The 21,158-nt window shown below is 47.1% G+C and overlaps 1 protein-coding gene across 1 annotated transcript in view; it reads right to left on the bottom strand.

The window, feature by feature from the left end:
* Nucleotides 1–20,932, bottom strand: part of SNX1 (sorting nexin 1) — a 40,472-nt gene extending 19,540 nt beyond the window's left edge. The window contains exons 1-3 of the mRNA XM_084642318.1: nt 20,758–20,932; nt 2,253–2,355; nt 945–1,081 (exon numbers count right to left, since the gene is read on the bottom strand). Coding sequence (XP_084498444.1) covers nt 945–1,081; nt 2,253–2,355; nt 20,758–20,877 — 360 coding nt within the window. The 5' untranslated portion in view covers nt 20,878–20,932. The remainder of the gene's footprint in view (nt 1–944; nt 1,082–2,252; nt 2,356–20,757) is intronic.
* Between the last annotated feature and the right edge of the window lie 226 nt (nt 20,933–21,158).

Raw genomic sequence — 21,158 nt, 5'->3', positions numbered from 1 at the left:
AGGTAATGGAAACAAGCAATTATACTATCTGCCCTGGAAATATGCATGCAGGTCTGTTACTTGAAAGTCACCTCTAAGCACTGTTTCAGAGTAACAGCCGTGTTAGTCTGTCTTTGCAAAAAGACAAGGAGTACTTGTGGCACCTTAGAGACTAACCAATTTATCTGAGCATGAGCTTTCGTGAGCTACAGCTCACTTCATCCGATGAAGTGAGCTGTAGCTCACGAAAGCTCATGCTCAAATAAATTGGTTAGTCTCTAAGGTGCCACAAGTACTCCTTTTCTAAGCACTGTATAACTGTTTTGGCAAATCAAGTCATGCTTTGTTTTGAGAAGTGGTTTGTCTGTCTGCAAATATATGCAGACACAGGCTTGCAAAGAGGAACTCAGGCAGGTCCTAGCCCAGCTGAATCAATCACAGTTGGTACCAGGGGCTGTAACCCAGGTCCCTAGCAGAGTACACAAATTGCAGAGTTGCATCCCAGAAGAGGTAAAGGCCTGAGGCCTGACACCTGTGGAGGTACCCCACGAAGGGATGGTAGTGAAATCTGACACCATTACAAGCAACTTTGTATTGAGCCAGTATTGCAGCATTAGAAGTGGTCATCTGACAGCAGCACTGCATGTCCACAATGAGCAACAACTTGGTCACTCACTTGGGCTGACCTTTGTCCCTGAAGTGAGTGAGACGACGTGAGTGACATTCCATCCTTGCGGAAGCTTTTAGCAGTGTCCTGCTCTCAGCCAGCAGGTGTTGCCATCTCACAGGGAGAGGATAATTAAGTTCAAGGGAATCTGAGCCCCCTTCAAGTTAACCAGCTTTGAGGGAGTGCCCCTGACATTTTACCCTTCGATCACATGTAGACCACTACCTTCTGACGCCAGTCCCAGACTGGCAGAGTGAATTGGACAGAAGGCAACCAGCATGGAAGTAGTAATTCTCACCTCCTCGTAGCTCTTTGGCTGATGTTTGGAAGAGGAACTTTCTGCTACTTCTAGAGGAGGGGCAGGGCTGGACACTTTGGCAGGTTCCTTCTTCTGGTTGTTTTGGGTACTGTCCAGAGATAGCTCCACCGTGGCATCTGCAAAGGCACAAGGGTCACCACCAAGGGAGTCTGTAGCTTTTCACCTGGTTCCAGAGAAACTAGTAGAGCTCTTGTTCCAGGCAGTATTATACTCCCCAGTCTCAAGACTTTACACATGTAGGTATTTGACAGTGTTTGCCTCTCGGAGGAAGTTTCCCCTGAACGCCTATATGCCCAGGGCTTGGCTTTGGCTTCGGCTTCCAGTGGTGCTATTACCTTATGGCCCAGTGATGGGCTCTTTTCTGCTCATACTGGCCAGGGCACCAGTTCTTATCTTATGCTAGGCCATACTCCCCTCTGCTTGGCTGTACATAGAGGGGAACAGCAAGGGCAGCTGGAATGGTAGAATAGATTCTTGAATGGCACCTGCTCCTGGCACCCTCCCTGGTTGGAGTTTATTCCCTGCTACTCGTAGAGCAATAGTTCCGAGATCCCTACCAGGATGCTTTCCATGGAGATTGCTTTGGTGCACTCTTCTGCCAAGTCTGGAGCCCTTATGCTGGCCACTGGAGAGTGGAAGTGCTTCATGCAATCTTTCCAGCCTCCTGGCTGCTGCAAGGAGCTGAGGACCTCTGTCAGTTTTGGCTTCTCCTCCCCAGTGAGCAGCTCTAGTGCCATTGGAACTGCTTGGGAAGTCTACAAGTAGCTGTACTGTCCATGCCACTGACAGTCATAGGATTCTGAACAGCAACAGTTTAAACTGACCCGTGTGTTACTTTCACTCCACAGCTGGTTGGGAACCCTAAGCTCCAGATGCTACCTGCTCTGCCTACACACTCCAGAAGGACACTGCAGCAGATCACAATGCTTACATTCTTTAGAGTTTGGTGTTTAGGCTTCTCCAAGCAGTTGCCACAGGCAAGTTGTTTTCCCACTACAATTTAGAGCTGCCCCTTTAAGGCAGTGCTAAGGAAACCCTTACCCAGCTTTCTCAGAGAGAGGCCAGGAGAGCTTGTTACTGTTTCCATTTTCAAAGGAACATAAGCAGATGCATGGAAGGGGCAGGTGCCACCCTTAACAGATCCCCTCCTCCACTGGGTATTTAAACATAATTAAGTAATGACAAACCTCCTGCAGCTTTTAGCTCTTATCTAGTGGCTGCAGTCACCTCTCATCCTACTTGGAAAAAGCTTGAGTTGTGCTTTGCACACAGCACAGGGAAGCTTACCTGCAAATAGGTCCTGATCATCCTGTTCCACACGATCCCCATTTTCTTTAGAGCTGCTATTCACTGGGAGAGGAGACTCCCTCTTGGGTGACTGGGGCTTGCTCTGAAAGCAGAGTGGCAGTCAGTGTGAACATCACGAGTTGCACAGAGATCACTTATACCTGCCAATAAGAGGAGTGTTCCAGTTCCCAGCCAAACCTCCCTCTCCCATACCCCAACCAGGGCTGGCCTTACAGGTGGGTGTCTGACCTAGGTGCCATGGCCAAGTGGCAAGGAATGGGATGGGCCTGGAGTGCAAGGCTACAGAAAGGAGCTCAGTGCAATGGAGGTGGAGAGCCAAGGGAGGCAGTGGGGACTGGAGCTCCAAAATACAAGTTTGCCCAGGATACCATTTTCCCTAAGGCTGGCCCCAACCACACCATTCAGCCCAGATGATGTGGTTTGATTTCACACAGCTGTCACTCTGCTGCTCCTGCCACATGGTCATGCTTGGTCACCTTACTGCTAATCGGATTTAGAAATGGGATGGCAGAAGTGCATTAAAGTCTGCAAGGAAGAACTCAAAATAATGGAGGAAAAGGATCTGTGCAAGGAACAGCATGGGCAATCAATACAGCCAAGCTTAGCAACTCCAGGTACTTCCAGCACCTCTACTTTATGACCATTCGATTTAGAAGTTGTGTCACTGGATTTTGTTCTTGCTGTTAGGAAGAGTTGCAGGGGGAGATTAAATTTGCTCAGAGCCTCTGCACTCCTGTCACAAGTGAGTTCTTAGATCCTCTCTGCACTATAGCTGCAACAGCAGCGGTATTAGGTGTTGAAAATAGTTGCAACAAGTAAGATTCCAGTAGGTTTTCCTGACCAGCAAGGACAGGTATGTACAGAGACCACCCCCCTGCCACTATCAGACACTGCCTGCTGTAACAGCAGCACTGTTGATAACATCCCCAGAAGACACTTTTTTCCTGGAGGCACTGCAATATCAGGTTGATGCATGGGGTGGACAGAGCAAGCTCCTATTTCATCCCCTGTTCCAAAAATCAATTTAATATACAGTCCTCAAATAAAGGACATATCAGAAGGCACTGTTCATGCTAGTCAGACAGTGCAGACAGCTATTTACACATAGATATGACTAGTACCATGTCAAAGATAGCATGGACAGAGTCAGAGTTTAAATGCACCATGCACTGCTCAGCACTGGACTCTGCATACGCTGGGCAAGTTAGTGCCTATAATTCCAGGCCTGGCAGATCCACTGGTAGCAATGGTGAAGCTTGAGTATTTTCACTACTATACAGTCAGCTATGTTCAGAGCAGGGCTTTTTAGCTGTCAGGATACCAGTGACTTGAGCACTGTCTACATTAGCAATCTCAAGTGTTGCTACCACTAGTGGGTCATTCCCTGAAGTGCAGGAGAGGCCAGTTGTGAAGCAAACAGGATTATGTTTTCAGATCAGTGGGTTTCTATCCATTATACCAACCACAGACTGCTACACAGAGAGAGAGAAAAAGGGCCATTCTATGGATCCATTTGCATGTCCCGCTCACCGGGCATGGTTTGGAGCCAGATCTGTACCAGGGAGCCAATAATCTGTTCTATATAAGGTTGCAGCATGTCTTCTCCTAGAACAATTCTACAAAGGCAGAGAAGGCTGCACTGTCCAGAATCTCTGTTCCAAGTGTTTAGAGATTTCACTTCAAAGCCATGTGATGCACAGTGCCAGCTTTTGAAGCTGACACCAAGCCCTAACACAAGGCACAAACACATCACTACAGATAATGTTCCTTTTGAAACCCAGGGAGCTCATTCTTTCTGAAAATTGCCCCCCCCCCCAACACCCACCTGCACTTTGCAGTGTCAGTTAGTACTGAGCTGTCAACAGGGCCAATCCAACCCTGTGACTCACAAGAATGAGTTTGCAGGGCTGCTCCATCCACAGCACACAGAATACTGCCATTTGAGCAGGCTACTCAATAGGCAAGAGACAGTGACTTGGCAACACAGAGTGGTCTAAGGGAAAATGAAAGTCTGCCCAGGGAAACCAGTATGCCAAGTAGCTAGTTACATGTTAAAAGTAGTCCTATACTTCCACCACAATGAAGTCTGTAAAAAGAAAAATGAGTACTTGTGGCACCTTAGAGACTAACAAATTTAAGTCTTTAGTCTCTAGAGAGTTCAAAAGGGAAGAAATAAAAATGCACCTGATAATTAGTTTTAGATCCTGGCTGGGTCAGAGGCAATTACAATGACTGGTGGTCCCAGTTACAGAGATGGAGCCAGACACTGAAGTCTAGCTTGGCCTAACAAGAGGACCCTTGAGCCTCTGGATACTGGTTTTCTGGACAGTTATGCTCATATAGCCTTTATACACTCTTCCTTTGCTGTTACTGAACATTTACATGAAGGTACAGTGATATTGTCTTCAGAGCCTGCTCTTCTAACATGAGGCATAGTCGTGGCACTGTGTATAGTGCATTTCTGCTGGCACCTGCCTGTATACCTGCAGCACAACACGGTTTTGCAGCAGAGACAATGCTATCTAAAGACAGATAACTGAAAGTGGAAATAACCAACATCAGTAGCGTCTAGCCACCTTACCATGAGGTTTTATCAACAGATCAGGGATCTTGAAACTGGAGTGGAGAGTTTCAGCCCAACCAAAGATGGAGTGGCAATGAGCACTTTAGCTCCCTGCTCCACTCTGCCATCTGCTAGAAAGAAGACATTCTACTAGAAAGAAGACATTCTACAGCAACAGAACACACTGTGCCCTTGCTGAGATAGTCTGTCCCAGAGCTGGATTAAGGTAATCTAGACCCTTAGCTATACCATGGCATGGGCTCCCTGCTGTGGGGCCAGCCCTGTGCAATGGGGCCACTCCCACTGAGTATGGGTGGGGGGAAGGAGGCCCTCCTGCCCTTCCAAAAAGGCAAAAAAAGCAGCATGGGCTCACTTTCAAGAGTAGCAAGGGTCCCTCTCACCTCAAGATGCACAGGTGGCAACAAGGGGAAATCCCAGTAGCTTTCCCAAGCAGATACTCCCACAGCCATAGTGTAAGTGGGCTGGACCTGCTGCAGAGGGACTCAGAATCACAGAAGTGTCAGGCTGAAAGGGAACTCAAGAGATCATCAAGTCCAGTACCCTCCACTGAGGCAGGACCAAGTAAACCTAAAGCATCCCTGGCAGGTGTGTTCATCCAACCTGTTCTTAAAATCCTCCAATGACAGGGATGCCACAATCTCCATTGGAAGCCTATTCTGGTGCTTAACTACCTCATTAGGAAGTCTTTTCCAGCTATATAACCTACATCTCCTTGCTGCAGATTAAGCCCATTACCTCTTGCCTTATCTGCAAAGGATACAGAACAATTGATCACCATCCTCTTTACAACAGCCCTTAATATATTTGAAGGCTTAAACAGGTCCCCTCTCAGTAGTCTTTTCAAGACTAATCAGTTTTTCTGGTTTCAGAGTAGCTGCCATGTTAGTCTGTATTTGCAAAAAGAAGAGTACTTGTGGCACCTTAGAGACTAAGATTTATTCTGGGGTTTTTTTTGTTTTGTTTTAAAAAATCCTTCCTTACAGGCCAGGTTTTCCAAGTCTTCTCATTTTTATTGCTTTCCTCTGGACTCTCTCCAATTTGTTCACCTCTTTCCTGAAGCATGGTGCCCAGAAGTGGACACAGTACCCCAGCTGAGGCCTTGTCAGTGTTAAGCAGAGGGAATGTACCTGCTGTGTCTGACAATAAGTGGTGCAGCTGCATGAACAGCTACCACCACATTGCTGGCTCATTCAGTTTGTGACCCACAGAAGGGGTATGCAGGGTCCTCTATTAGAGTGTGCATTGGTGGGGTTCCCCAGAGCACTGAGGCTTGGAATTAACACCTCACTGAGATGCACGGGGCAGCTCATCCCCTCAAAGCTATTGTTTTGGGCTGTCTGAAGACTAGCCATCACCAATGCACTGTTCACATTTGAGCTTTGCTTTACAAACATTAGGCCTAGAAATTTACATGAAAGCTAAGATGCACATGTACAGTACTCATGTGACTCCAGGCAGGAGAGCCCTAGGCATTGGCCTATGGCGCTTCAGCCCCAGCCCTGCTCTCTTCATGGATGCTGTGGTGACTGACTTCTGTTGAAGCAGGTGCAATTCAGATCTTGTTTTTCTGCAGTTAATCTTACCATTAAACTAGGGAAGAAGGGGCACAGATAGGTGACATAGGCAGGATTGTAGCAAGAGACTGGTTTCTTGTGCTCTGCAGCCACCTCTTACTTAAACGAAGGGGAAGCGGTAACTGCTCAAATGTCTCAGCATCACAGTGAATTATTTTTATTAAAGTAATCAGGTTCCAACTCATGTTGGTTAAAGATGCCAAGCTATTTGGTTTATATCTAGTTAGTAAAATCAATAGTACTCTTTGATAACAATCTCCAACTCCTATTCCTCTGTAGTGTCCATGTCTACACTGTAGTACTGACTAAGCTGTAGCTTTGGTAACTTCTATGGGAGAATAGTGAAACTTATCACAGTGCATGATGGCCCACCTATGCTCACTCACTGGAGATGCTGGATTTAACACATGCTCAGCAGTAGCATGCTCCCCTTGGGAAGATAAGGGCTTGTGCCGTTTGTAAGTATGGCAAGTCAGACTCTACCCAGACCCCTGATGTGAGTACTACCCTGCGATGAAGATTTGTTTTATTTGCTTGAACATGGAAGAGTAATGGGGCATTGCAAAGAGCTTAGCTCAGAACAAAGAACAGAAACAAGGCAGGCAGTCCTCTCCTGGGTGTTCTTCGCTATGGACGTCAGCATAACAGCCAAGTTTCAGCTCTGGTTCTGCTTATAATGCTTGGTCCAAAGAAAACCACTCAGTTCCGACTCACTGCTAACTGAGTCATTGCTGATTAAACTGGCTGCTGGAATTTTAAGAGTCCAAATGCGTATGTCCTAGCTGAATGCATGTTGCTTCATGTAGAACAGTGAAACTGGGGTGGCTAAAACAAACTAACATTGCTGTTTTAGTAGGCAGGACTGCTCCAACTGAAGTCAATGGGAATCAGCCTGTGTAAGTACCTAGCAGTGATCAGAACCAGATTTTACAGCACACTGTAGTACAGCGATGCAGGCCTACAGCGATATAGCAGGGTTCCTACACTTTGCTCAGCAGAGGTCTGCCTTAGCACATTTAGCTAGGAGCTCAACAGGAGCAGAAAAGACTGGAGACTTGCAATGGAGTTCAGGTGAAGGAGGTGGCCACAGGATCCTTGGGGGTAAACTTGTCAGTTTGTTGTGTGCTTGCTTGATTAAAGATTATAGTGAGATCTGGTGTGGGGTCTGTGTGCTGAGCCAAGCAGCCTGCCTGGCTAGGCTGAGAGCTCGCTAAGGAGGCTCTTGCCTGCTACTTTTCGATCCCTAGCCCCTTTAGGATTCCTTGACAAGGGGGTGGGGCTAACTTGGGGGAAGAGGCATTAGGAAGCTAGCTCCTAAGCTACCAGAAGCAGCAAACCAAGGAGTTTAGAATGTTTGTAGGTGTATCTGGCCCTCTAAACAACCCAAACCCCTGCAAGAGTGAAAAGAAGGAAGGCAAAAATATCAGCAGGGTGGGGATTCTCCACTTTATTGCACTGAATGCAGCATGTACGATTATCTGCCTTGTGGGCAGGTAGTGTATGTGCACATACAGTGCAATGAGTTGATGGAACTCAGATGGAGCACAGGCTCTTGAGAACTGAGTGGCTGAACTGGAGGAGCTGGGGAGACAGAAGTACACAGATTTCTAGGGACACAGCGTGGTCCCATTCCCCACTGACAGCCTCTGTGCTGTGGAGGAGGAAAGTCTTGAGGAAATCAAGATGCAGCAAAGGGAGACAATCCCATAGTTCCAGACATTATCATGCACTCAGGGTATTCACCTGAGTGATGACGACTATAGCCCAGTGGTTAGGTTACTCATTCACTGGCCCAATAATTTAAACAGTAAGAGGAACAACTTCAACAACATTTAATTTGGTTATTTAATTAGGCCAGAAAAGTGAGAATGACAATAGCCCTGAGGTTAGGGCACATCCCTGCTCAAATCCATTCTGATCAAGCAGAGAGGGGACTTGAACTGGTGGTTTCCCACAACCCAGGTGAGTGCTCTAGCCACTGGGTGAAAGGTTGTCAGAAAGGTCTTCCTCCTGCCCCCCCCAGCTGTTTTGTGCTGAGGTCAGCAGCCTCTGAGCACACCTCAGTCTGGTGTAGGGCCTGATTGGTAGGAGTCATTAGAGGAGGTTTTGGAACAAATTGATAAATAGTAATAAGTCACCCAGACCAGACTTCACCCAGGAGTTCTGAAGAAACTCAAATGCGAAACTGCAGAACTACTAACTCTAGTTTCAGAGTATCAGCCGTGTTAGTCTGTACTCACAAAAAAAGGAGGACTTGTGGCACCTTAGAGACTAACAAATTTATTTGAGCATAAGCTTTTGTGAGCTACAACTCACTTCATCAGATGCATTCAGTGGAAAATACTCTAGTTTGTAACTTATTTAAATCAGCTTCTGTACCAAATGACTGGAGGATGGCTAATGTGACACCCATTTTTAAAAAGGGCTCCACAAGTGATCCTGGCAAACGTAGGCTGGTAAGCCTGACTTCAGTATGGGGCAAACTGACTAGAGCTATAGTAAAAAGGACAAAATCAGACATGAACAATGTTCCCTCTTATTTTGCATATGCATGCAAAAAATTAATTTTGTTATGTGCACCAATATGGAGGTGATCTGTGGTGGGGTGGGGCTGGGGATGAAGTGTTTGGGGTGTAGGCTGCTCCAGGGCCGTGGTGGGGAAAGGACTCCCCCCAGCCCTCTCCCTGGCTGCAGCAGCTCTTGGGCAAGGGGAGAGCTGCCTCCCCCGTCTCACCATGGCTGCCGCAGCTCTGGGGCTGGGGCCAGGGGAGAGGCACCTTTCCCTGCCGCAGCCCTGAGAGTCTGTGTGGCCCTTGATAGGATGTTGCACATCCACGCTGCTTAGAGGGAACACACAGATTAACCTAATTTGTTGGGGGTGGGGGGAGGGGAGAGAAAGTCAACATGGTTTTTGTAAAGGGAAATCATGCCTCACCAATCTACTAGAATTCTTTGAGGGGCTCAACAAGCCTGTGGACAAGGGGGATCCAGTGGATATAGCAGGGGCTAGGAAAATTATTGGCCTTAGGGCCACATTGGGTTTCTGAAATTGTATGGAGGGCCAGTTTGGGGAGGCTGTGCCTCCCCAAACAGCCAGGCGTGGCCCAGCCCCTGCACCCATCTGACCCCCTTGCTTCTCATGCCCTGATAGCCCCCACCAGGACTCCTGCCCCATCCAACCCCCACTCCCCCTGATGGCCCCCCCAAGGACCCCTGCCCTCGGTCCCCTGACTGCCCCCAGACCTCCCATGCCTAAATCCCCCCCCCTTCTCTCTGACTGTCCCCCCCGGACCCCTGCCCCATCCAGCCACCCCTTCTCCCTAACTGCCCCCAAACCCCTTGCCCCTAACTGCTCCACCACCACCCCATTCAACCCTCCTCTCCTTCCTTACTGCCCCCCTGGGACTCCTGCCCCCTTTCTACCCCTGTTCCCTGCCCTCTGACCGCCCCGACCCCTATCCACACCCCTGCCCTCTATCCAACTCCCCACCCATGCTGCCTGGAGCACCAGTGGCTGGCAGTGCAGCTGCACCAGGACAGGCAGCTGCACTGCACAGAGCAGCAGGTCAGGCCAGGCTCTGCAGCCCTGTTGCTCAGAGTGTTGTGCTGCATGGCAGTGTGGCTGGGGAGGGGGTCAGCCTCCCAGGCCAGGACCTCAGGGGCCGGGCAGGATGGTCCTGCAGGCTGTAGTTCGCCCACCTCTGGGATATAGTGTACTTATCTTTTCAGAAAGCCTTTAATAAAGTCCCTCCACCAAAGGCCCTTAAGCAAAGTAAGTTGTCATGGGATAAGAGGGAAGGTGCTCTCACATATCAGTAACTAGTTAAAAAGAAAAGAAACAAAAGGTAGGAATAAACAGTCAGTTTTCAGACTGGAGAGAGGTAAATAGTGGTGTCCCCCAGGGGTCTGTACTGGAACCAGTCCTACATAAGATTCATAAATGATCTGAAAATTTTGCCACCTCACTGTTTACCCATTTTTCCAGAAGATACAAAACTACTCAAGATAGTTAAGTTCCAAGCAGACTGCGAAGAGCTACAAAAGTATCTCAAAACTGGGTGACTGGGCAACAAAAGAGCAGATGAAATTCAGTGTTGATAAATGCAAAGTAATGCCAATTGGAAAACAATCCCAACTAGACACACAAAAAGATGGGGTCTAAATTAGCTATTACCACTCATGAAAGATCTTGGAGTCATTGTGGATAGTTCTCTGAAAAACATCCATTCAATATGCAGCGGCAGTTGAAAGTGACTAGAATGTTGGGAATCATTAAGAAAGGGATGGATAATATATTGCCTCTATATAAATCCATGGTGTCGTAAATATAAAGGGAAGGGTAAACACCTTTAAAATCCCTCCTGGCCAGAGGAAAAACCCTTTCATCTGTAAAGGATTAAGAAGTTAGGATAACCTCACTGGGACCTGACCAAAATGACCAATGAGGAGACAAGATACTTTCAAAGCTGGAGGGGGGAGAAACAAAGGCTCTCTGTCTGTGTGATGCTTTTGCCGGGAACAGAAAAGGAATGGAGTCTTAGAACTTAGTAAGTAAGCTAGCTGGATATGCATTAGATTCTGATTTCTTTAAATGGCTGAGAAAATAAGCTCTGCTGAATGGAGTGCATATTCCTGTTTGTGTCTTTTTGTAACTTAAGGTTTTGCCTAGAGGGATTCTCTATGTTTTGAATCTGATTACCCTGTAAGGTATTTACCATCCTGATTTTACAGAGATGATTCTTTTACTTTTTCCTTCAATTAAAATTTTTAATAACCTGATTGCTTTTTCATTGTTCTTAAGATCCAAGGGTTTTGGGTCTGTGTTCCCTTATGCAAATTGGTGAGGATTTTTATCAAGCCTTCCCCAGGAAAGGAGGTGTAGGGTTTGGGGAGGATTTTGGAGGGAAAGACGTTTCCAAGCAGGCTCTTTCCCTGTTATATATTTGTTAGACACTTGGTGGTGGCAGCAATAAAGTCCAAGGGCAAAAGGTAAAATAGTTTCTACCTTGGGGAGGTTTTAACTAAGCTGGTAAAAATAAGCTTAGGGGGTTTTCATGCAGGTCCGCACGTGTGTACCCTAGAGTTCAGAGTGGGGAAGAACCTTGACGCATGGTATGCCCACATCTTGAATACTGAGTGCAGATGTGGTCACCCTATCTCAAAAAAAAGATATATTGGAACTGGAAAAGGTTCCGAAAAGAGTAACAAAAGTGATTAGGGGTATGAAATGGCTTCCGTATGAGAAGAGTAATAAGACTTGGACTTTTCAGCTTGGAAAAGAAGATGACTAAGGTGGGATATGATAGAGGTCTATAAAATCATGACTGGCATAGAGAAAGTAAATAAGGAAGTGTTATTTACTCCTTCGCATAACACAAGAAGCAGGGATCACTAAATTAAATTAATAGGCAGCAGGTTTTAAAAAAACCAAACAAAAGGAAGTATTTCCCACACACACAATGCACAGTCAACCTGTGGAACTCCTTGCCAGAGGATGTTGTGAAGGCCAAGACTATAACAGGGTTCAAAAAGAACTAAATAAATTCATGGAGGATAGGTCCACCAATGGCTGTTTGCCAGAAGTGGGGAATGGGTAACAGGGGATGGATCACTTGATTATCTGTTCATTCCCTCTGGGGCACTTGGCATTTACCTCTGTCAGAAGACAGGATACTGGGCTAGATGGACCTTTGGTCTGACCCAGTATGGCCGTTCTTATGTACATATGAATTAGATGCTCCTCTGCTTATCTTCCCTGGCTTATGAATTGCTCCAGTGCTTAGCTGGAGATAAATATCTGGACAGCTAGAGTGAGGCAACAGTGCACATGCTCAGTGGCAGAAATACAGGCTCCTAGGGAACTTTTACCGCATCCCCCACCCCAATATAGGAATCATGTGATTTTAGGCAGCAGCCAAGTAATAACTGTGGATTGCAGTGGCAGCTAAGAATGGGACTTAGGTGCCTAGTTTCATCTGTGGATCTAGGCCTAAGTGACTGTCAAATCTCTGTTATGTAGGCTGCAAATACATTAAGGGGACATATCTAGATTACAGGTCAGATGCTAAAGGTCACCTAGGCAGACATGCCATTCTCACTGTAGCGTTAACAGTCATAAATTTATACAGATCTAGACGGGTGGCCTTCATGTTAGCCAGAATTATTCTTCCCCTTCTGGAAGGAAAAGACTATTATACAACCATAAGAAAGACAGTAAGGAGATGGTCTTTTGTTCTATCCACGCAGGCAAGAATTTCAGTTCTGCAAAAAGTGCCTGCGGGCAACCAGCATAAAGGTACCAACAATGTTAATTTGCCTCACATATTTGCCTAGAGCAGAAGGACAGGAATTATAGTTCAGTCAAGCATTTAACATTAACCGCTATAATTGGGACCTCCAAATTTGCATAGGTCTGGCAGTTCAATAGTGTTAAATAGATAAGTTTATAAGATGTTCCTATCACCTACAACAGTAAGTGTTGGAGGGAAGAGATAGAAAGGGAGACAGACTGGGTTAATCCAAACAGGCCTATTAATGTAACAGTCCTTCAGTTAAGGGCATGCCCAGTAAACAAGAGGAATATGGGACTGAAAGTCAATGGACCAAAATTGGTACTTTGGAAGTTAGGCCTAATTGATTAACAAAATAAGGTAAGAATGGAATAGCCCATCCACCACCCCCTTTGGGGGGGCCCCCTAAAGAGACTTTGTGGGGAAAAAAAGTGATCTTCCACTGCACCTGCTGCCAAGGGATTTTCATCCTAAACACCCAGACCTTGAAATACCAGTGGGTATGCCTGATTGCTGGTGCGGTGGTGGCAAAGACCTCAGCCTGATCCATGCAAGATCCTGTTCCATCTTCCCTGACCTCATGTGTCCCTATCTCCCACTATCTTCCTCCTGTCCTGTCCCTTGGCTTTTCACGTGATCCTGTGACTAACTACACAGCACCAGCATAATGAGAGGTTATGGCCCATCCAGCTCTGACCAGCCTGAGAAGGACCCATGAAGGGAAGGGACCTGACCAAGAAGCCAGATAGCATCCCTGAAAGAGAAGTGAGCCAGATCCAGAGCAACAGCTGCTGTGGCCACTCTCCATAACTGACTAGTCACCCTGCATCCTAATATGTATCAAATGCACTCCACCCCACCACCTTTTGTCATCCTCTCTTCTACCCTGTCTGATTTGTTAAAAGCAAGAACACAAGTCATTCTTGACTCAAATGACTAGAACAAATCCTTTCTTCCCCATCAAAAAGGGATGACTGACAAGAAGAGATAGGATAAAGTCCTAAAAAGGGACTTTAATATGTACACCAAACATGTCATTGAAAAATCAATTTTAGTGCTTTATGTTGATTCTTTTCCTTGTGTATATCCCAATCACAGTGCCATTTCCTGCAGCTCCCATTGGCTGGGAATGGCAAACCACGGCCACTGGGAGCTGAGGGGCTCCATGCCTGCGAACGCTCCAGGTAAACAAAACAACAATGTATTAGATATTCAATTCAATGATTTCATAGAGTGGAAATTCAAATTTTGGTGTAGACCTGTTTATAAGCTGACCCCCACTCTTTGGTGCATCACTGTTTTACCAAAAATATTTGGTTTATGAATGAGTATATATGGTACGTATTTATGCCCTGATACCTACTAGACAGAGGTGGATATGAAAATTTAAGCAAACCACACGCAAGAAGAAAGGGCAAGACCCTAGTGACAATCTTAGCTCCTTCTGGCTCTTGTCTGTCTTGCCCGGGTCAGTAGGCTACTGGGAAAAAAAAATAAAGCTACCAACAGCAGTAGAAACTCCTGGTCTGCAGACAGCTCAGAAGTCACCAATGCATTGGTCATGATCACAAGCGAAGCATTCTCTTCACAGTCAAATGACTGACTTAAGAAATTGTTCCCCAGGATTGGCTAGCTTGGCTTCTGTACCCTTCCCTCCCACAACTCACCAGGGTAATTCTTCTACTGTCATTAGCAAGTGGCTTTTTCAAGTCCTGCTTTGTGATCCTCCCTAAGTGCTGCTTGTTGACATGTACATCTAAGCCAGGAGGACAAAGACCTATAATGGTTAGAATACTAGGAAGTATTAGCCTTGTGAAACTGCTGCAGGATATCAGTGCAAGAGTTTAGTAAGATCCAAGAGGATCATCCATTTGTCTAAACAGGGATCTCACCTGCAATTAGACTAGACAGGAAAGCCATGGGGTTTGTCAGCCCACATACACTTGGAGGTACAAGGTGGTATTCAGGGGAGGCCAGGAAGGAAGTTCTCACCACCAAAATATTGCATTTATGTAAATTTTGGAAGCTAGCTGAGCTCTCCTCCAAAGCATCTGGCAAGGGCTGCTGTTGATAAAGGGTACCTAACTATATGGATCATTGCTCTGTTTTGGCTATTCCAGTGTGGCTGTACATTCTGTTAACAGTCTCTTTACTATGGGACTCCAGCTTATGTGCCTACACAGCAAGTCTAAAAGCTACTTATCACTACTGGAACTCCCACAACTTAATAGGCAGGGGCAAGAGCAACAGATACAGATCTAGTCAGTTGAGAGCATGAGTTAAACAAAAACCAAGGATTTTCCTCTACCTGTCTAGGGATTCAGGCACAAGGTGGAGAAGGGGTCAAGGAAAAGCAGAGTCCAGCCAGGATTAACATGTTTATCCAGACTACCAAATCACTGATTAATTGCTGAATGGCCAGGCCATTTCTGGGCCCTCATCTCTCCATGTCATTGCATCAATTAAACAAGTGTTCTCTTTTAGCTCCTAGTAGTTTCTACTCATTTATGACCTGAAGGGCTTAAAGTGCACATCTATTTAGCAGCAAAGAGGTGCAGACAGCAGTTTCATACCACAGCTTTTAGTTAAAAAAAGCAGCAGACCAGTGTCATTCAAGAATGACCCCAATGAACTGCACAGCAGACGGAGCTGTAGCACCACTGTCTAATGTTTGGGGAAACATCTCTACATGGAGTCCTCACTACTGTTTGTTTGCCCAGTATCATCTACAAAGACTACTGCCCCGAGCACACAACTCCAGTTTGTTTCCATTAGCTAAAGTACAGCTGTATGTGGACAGGACAGCCATCTTCAGGCAAGAGAAGAAACTTAAGTCACCGCATGAATCTTCAAAGCTTTGCTCAATATGGCTGAGTGGGCCAGAGAGTTTTGTTCCAGATAGTCCCTTCTAGCCATCATGATGCCGAATAGAGGAAGAACTAGAACTCCAAAAACAAGGGGAGAATGAGCTCTAGAAATGAATTAGGATTTAGGATATTCATTTTGCTGCAAGCTGGGGGTTACCGTTCTAAAGTTTCCTTAATGCAGAGCTGGATTTTTTTTTTTTTTTTTAAAGCAAAAGACATCCAGGCTGTGTCTACAATAGTTCTGCTTTCTAAAAATGTTCAGCTCTTGCCAACACTTGTTCAGCTTCTGCCTGCATTACCAACACTAGAAACAGCGCATACTGGTTTCTGCCAGCTTTTGATACCAAGTTGATTAGACACGTTCTACACATGTTTACACAGTGCTAGAAGTAGCCATGCCAGCAACCCACCATTCTATTTGGAATAGGTTATCATCACTCTTGCCACCACAGTACCAAGCACCTTCCAGAAGTATACCAAGGACTAGTCTACACTAGAAGCACTATGTGTCACTGTAGTGCGTCAGGTGAAAACATTCTATGCAGACAGGCAAGAGCTCTTCTGTCGGCATAATAAATCCACCTCCATGAGAGGCGGTAGTTATGTCCGTGGGAGCAGCTCTCCCACCAACAGTGCTGTCCACACTGGTGCTTAGGTCGGTGTAACTTACATCACTCATGGGGGTGGCTTATTCACACCCTGAGCGACAAAGTTATAAAGAAGTGGTAGGGTTGACCTAGCCTCAGTGACATGACTCACTTCTGTCACATGTGAGTCATTCTCTCATCCTCTCCCCAGGCTGAGGCTCAACACTGCTAATGCTGACCAGTGTTAGCAACAACAGGAAATGTAGCAGGATAGACAAGGCCCAACCATGAAGACTAAAGGTATGACAACACTTAAAATACTACAGCAGTACCGCTATAGCACTTTGGCATAGATGCTTTCTATAGCAACAGGAGGGGCTCTCCTGTTGCTGTAGTTAATCTACCTCCGAGAGTTGGTAGCTGGGCTAACAGAAGAATTCTATCCACCTAGCACTGTCTCTACCAAGGCTTAGAGTGGCATAGCTGTGGGTCTCAAGGGTGTCACACCCCTGAGATAGGCAGCTATGCCCAATAAGTTTTCAGTGTAGACCAGCCCTACAGCTGCTCACAAGAAACAAGAGATCCAAGTGCAAGGCCTTTGGGAAACTCCTCCTGACACCTCTCGTGGCTCCATCTTTCACATCAGCCTTCAGCTAACTGGCATCAAATCTGATGTACCTACCCCCCCTAGCTGTTGGAGGAAAAATGCAGCTGTCTTTCTTCTCTAGATCCACCTTACTGCTGTGGTGAAGAGAATCTGCTATTCTACCCCTAAAGAGTATCCTAGTACCTGCCTCTGCTGCTCAGAACTTCTGCCTCAAGTAGTAGCATAAGAACATTTGTACTGGGACCCACAGAGTACCCCATTAGCTCAGAAGGAGACCAGTTTTGTTGATTTCAAACTGCTGCTTAGCAAAGCTATGAGCAGCAGAGGCATGGCACTGAAGCTGGTCTACTAGCAATCTCAGGTCACATTTGGAATCCTCTTCACAGCCATAAAGCTGGCACCTCCAGGTTTTAAGAGACCCTGTTTCTGCAGAAGTTTACAGATCAGCACCAATACACACTAGGAAAAGCTTCCCACTCACAACTGGGTTACTTCAGCTATGTCCTGACCAAGCTGTTTTCTTATGCCTGCAACCTACAGATTCCACTCTGTCCCAGACCAGTTTCTATTTTAACCCTTCCTGTGTAACTCGTAGGTCTGTGTAACTGCAAGCTTTCCCACAAAGCAACGACTACTATCCCTGAATTTCAGGTGTTCATTTTCAAATTACAGCATCAGTGATGCTTTGCTACAAACAGTTCTTTTATTACAGAGATAGTGAAGAGATTCCCAAAGTAAAAAAGCTAACCTGTGAAATCTTGCGTCCTTTTTCAAAAAATTTCTTCCAGAGGACTTAAGTCCTTAGGGAGTAAGTGTACATATTACTCTTGCACACAAAGCTGGATTTTGAGAGCTATGTTGCCTGCAACAAGATGTTTTGCAATAGTCACCGATTAGTGTTATATTTGATGAAGAGGTGACAATGTCAAGCCTTCTGTTACATGTTAAGCTATTAGACAGGAATACAGTTTTTAATATTTGTTTTTCCTAGTCAAAGAGTACTTAACTAGAGGATTTTAGAAGCTGGTCTTGTGCCCTTTGCTTCTTTGAGCGGAAAAAGGCAAGCTAGAAGGTTTTCCTTAGGAATATCAACTTTGGCATTCCCAGTTGGAAAACTTGCTGGGGTTCTTCATGAAATATGTTGTTAGCTCACACACTTTGACTGGGCGCGGGGGTCTAGAAATTTTAAGACTCAGTTTCTCCAAAGTGTTGGTTCATTGAACTTCGACCTGTTAGCAAAAGAATGCTGAAATAGTGATTTAAAAACCCTTCTTTTCTTGGTTGTTCAACTTTTGTTCTTGGCCATTATGAGGCTATTAAACTAGTCTCAGGCTAGATGGGACCAGATTTTCAAGTGTAAGATGATTTCAGAAACTTTTGATTCTCAAGTGTATAAAGGACAAAAGAAAAAAAAGGGAGAGGCCACAAGCCTAATATCCTCTGCTACTGCATGTTCAACCAGCTTCAAAAGGTGAAATTTTCTGTTAATGCAAAGAATCAGAAATAAATTAAAGGTAACACTTTCACACAAAAGTGAGAAGGCCTTAATGCACTCAGAGACTCCTCTCCCTTTCACCCTACACCCACATCCTATTCTAGAAATGCACAGTCTTAAGTCTGGCCAGGAGATTCCTGACTCCTACAGGCAATTAAAGTGGCAGCACCTCCCCATCCTTATGTGGGACAGGACTCTCTGGGACAGTCTACGCCAGGGGCTCTCAATCTCTCTCTTTGAGTCTCCCCCCAACCCCTGATGCTATAAAGATTCCACTGAGCCATAACAACTGGTTTTCTGCATATAAAAGCCAGGGCTGGCATTAGGGGATAGCAAGCAGGACAACTGCCTGCCCCAAAAAGCTACATTGCTTGCGCTTTAGCATTCTGCCCTGGGGCCCAGCGAGTCTAATGCTGGCCCTGTTTGGCGGACCCCCTGAAACCTGCTCCCAGCCCCCCAACCGCTGGTCTAGGCAGGGTGTGCTGCCAAGAGCAGAGGTGGCCAGGTGTGGAAGGGCATTCACGAGCAGGAGGAAAAACACTAGAATTCCTTTGCTTTCTCCCAGCAGTTATCTAGAGGGGACTGCACATGCAGGGAATCACAGGAGAAGGTTGTGGGGAAAACCAACAATTCTTACCAGCTTTTTCCTTGTATGCCTGATAAGAGTTTGGTGTCAAGTTTTAAGTTAGTATATTTAAACCTTGCCTGTTTAAATGTAATACAGGGGTGCGCAAACTTTTCCGCCCAAGTGCCACACCAGGATTGCAAAACTGTATGGAGGGCTGGGTAGGGAAGGCTGTACCTCCCCAAACAGCCTGGCCCCCACCCCCTCCCACTTTCCACACCCCCCCCCCCCATCAGAACTCCAAACCCATCCAACCCCCCCCTGCTCCTTGACCCCTGACCACCCCCTCCTGGGATCTCCTGCCCCTTATCCAACCTCCCGGCCCACTTACAATGTGCTCAGAACAGCATGTCTGGCCGTTGCACTGCCTGGCCAGAGCCAGCCGCACTGCTCAGAGCACTGCCCACACAGCTGCAGGGGAGAGGCCAGGGGCTAGCCTCCCTGGCTGGGAGCTCAAGGGCCAGGCAGGATGGGCCCATGGGCCATAGGCTGCCCACCTCTGATCTAATTCCTTAGACATTGAGCCACTAGAGCATTTCCAGAAGATATAATGGTGGTACATACTAGAACAGTAAATAAAATGGAAACTGGCCTCAGGGGGCCAAAGTAGTATCCACTGTCAGCTCTCATCATGATGCAGATTAGTCTGATGACTATCCACAAGTCTATCATGTCTCCCTCGATCACTTTTCACACAGCCTGAGAATGATGTACTGATGTGAATGTGCAACTAATGTTCATAAAGCCCCTGACAGGTCATTCTTAAAGGCAGCCCATTTTACAATAGAGTGACACATTGTTCACTCAAGCACTATCCTCCCTAGGAAATTCCCTCTGCCACCCTCTCCTCACCAAGTTGGGTTGAAAAAAGTTCACTGCTGGTACAAGCACAACAAAGCTCTCACCATATCACAAAGCCTGATGAAACATGCCAGCAACATGCATTTCCTTAGCGTACCCATACCCAGACTGGAAAACTAATTTATCTATTGTTAGCTACGCCAAGCCATGTGGTTTTGCCAAAAATTCTTAAGCAGCTAGTTACAGAATGACTCCCTCCAGGGCTTCCCCCTGTGTCCTCAGGATGCTTAGATTTCTCTGACTACATGTATTAAGAATGTAGGATATTATAACCAAAGAGTCAAGATTTCTCCTAGCCCATGACTAGAGCTCCAATGGTAATCCATTTGTATTAAATGATTTCTAAGCAGCTGATCTAATGCAGATTAAGATCAAGACAAGCATCACAACAAAGTGACTGGTTTGTAACATTTTAGTTTTTACCTACCCAACAGATATTCCAGTGAAGGTCAACATGATAAGTAGCCACTGAATTTGCATTTTCAGATCTCTTTGCAACCTAATCTTCACACCCCTTTAAAAGGCCAGTTATTATCCCTACTTTACAAATAAAGGGGCACAGAGAGGCTAAGTGATGTGCCCAGCGACACACGTCAAGTCAGTGGCAGAGCCGTGAATCAGTTGTACTCTAGCAATTAGGTAGAGTCCCTCCCTGCCTACTCCTGCCTTACTCCGCACTTCGGCAAAGGGATGGGAGAGGCGTCACGGGAGACCCTGCCACCCGAAAGCCCGGCCCTGCCATCAAGGGCTGGTCACGAGTTACAGGCACTTCCCAGCCAGGAGCTCCTGCCCCCGCTCGCGAAAGGAGACCCCCGACCCGGCTTCCTCCAGCGGCGCCCCGAGCGCCTCCCTTGGGGCTCAGGCCCTCTCGGCGGAGCTCGGCAGCGGCGCCGACAGGCGGGAGCTCGCTGCTTTCCAGCGCCCAGCGGCCCCCGGGCCGGCGCGACACGGGGGCAGCGGCGCAGCAACGCTCGGGAGCCCCGGGCGGACTCACGGCGCCGGTGAAGATGTCCTCGCCCTCGGTGTCGCTGTCCGCGTCCCCTTCGGCCCCGGGAAAGGGCGGGGGCAGTCGCTCCGCAGAGGGGCTGGAGCTGCAAGCGCCGCCCGACGCCATGTCCCTGCGCTTCTGAGGCTACTTCCGCCTCCCCGCTGCCCACTGGGGCGGAAACGCCAACGACAGCCTTATGAGGAGAGAGCGGCGCCGTGAGCGGGGGCGGGGCTTGGCCCTGCGGGCCAGGGGGAGGAGCCATGCCCAGGGGCGGGCGGGGCGAAGGGGGTCAGGGGACGCCCTTGAGGGGGAGGAGCCAAACACAGGGCGGGCCCGCCAGAAAACACAGAGAGTCGGGAGAGGGTGCGGGGCTGGCTGCAGTGGGTGGAGCCAGAATAGGGGCGGGG

Source organism: Lepidochelys olivacea (genome assembly GCF_965140295.1).
Source record: "Lepidochelys olivacea isolate rLepOli2 genome assembly, chromosome: 10".
NCBI classification, from domain to species: Eukaryota; Metazoa; Chordata; order Testudines; family Cheloniidae; genus Lepidochelys; species Lepidochelys olivacea.
This window is presented reverse-complemented; position numbering and strand designations above follow the sequence as displayed.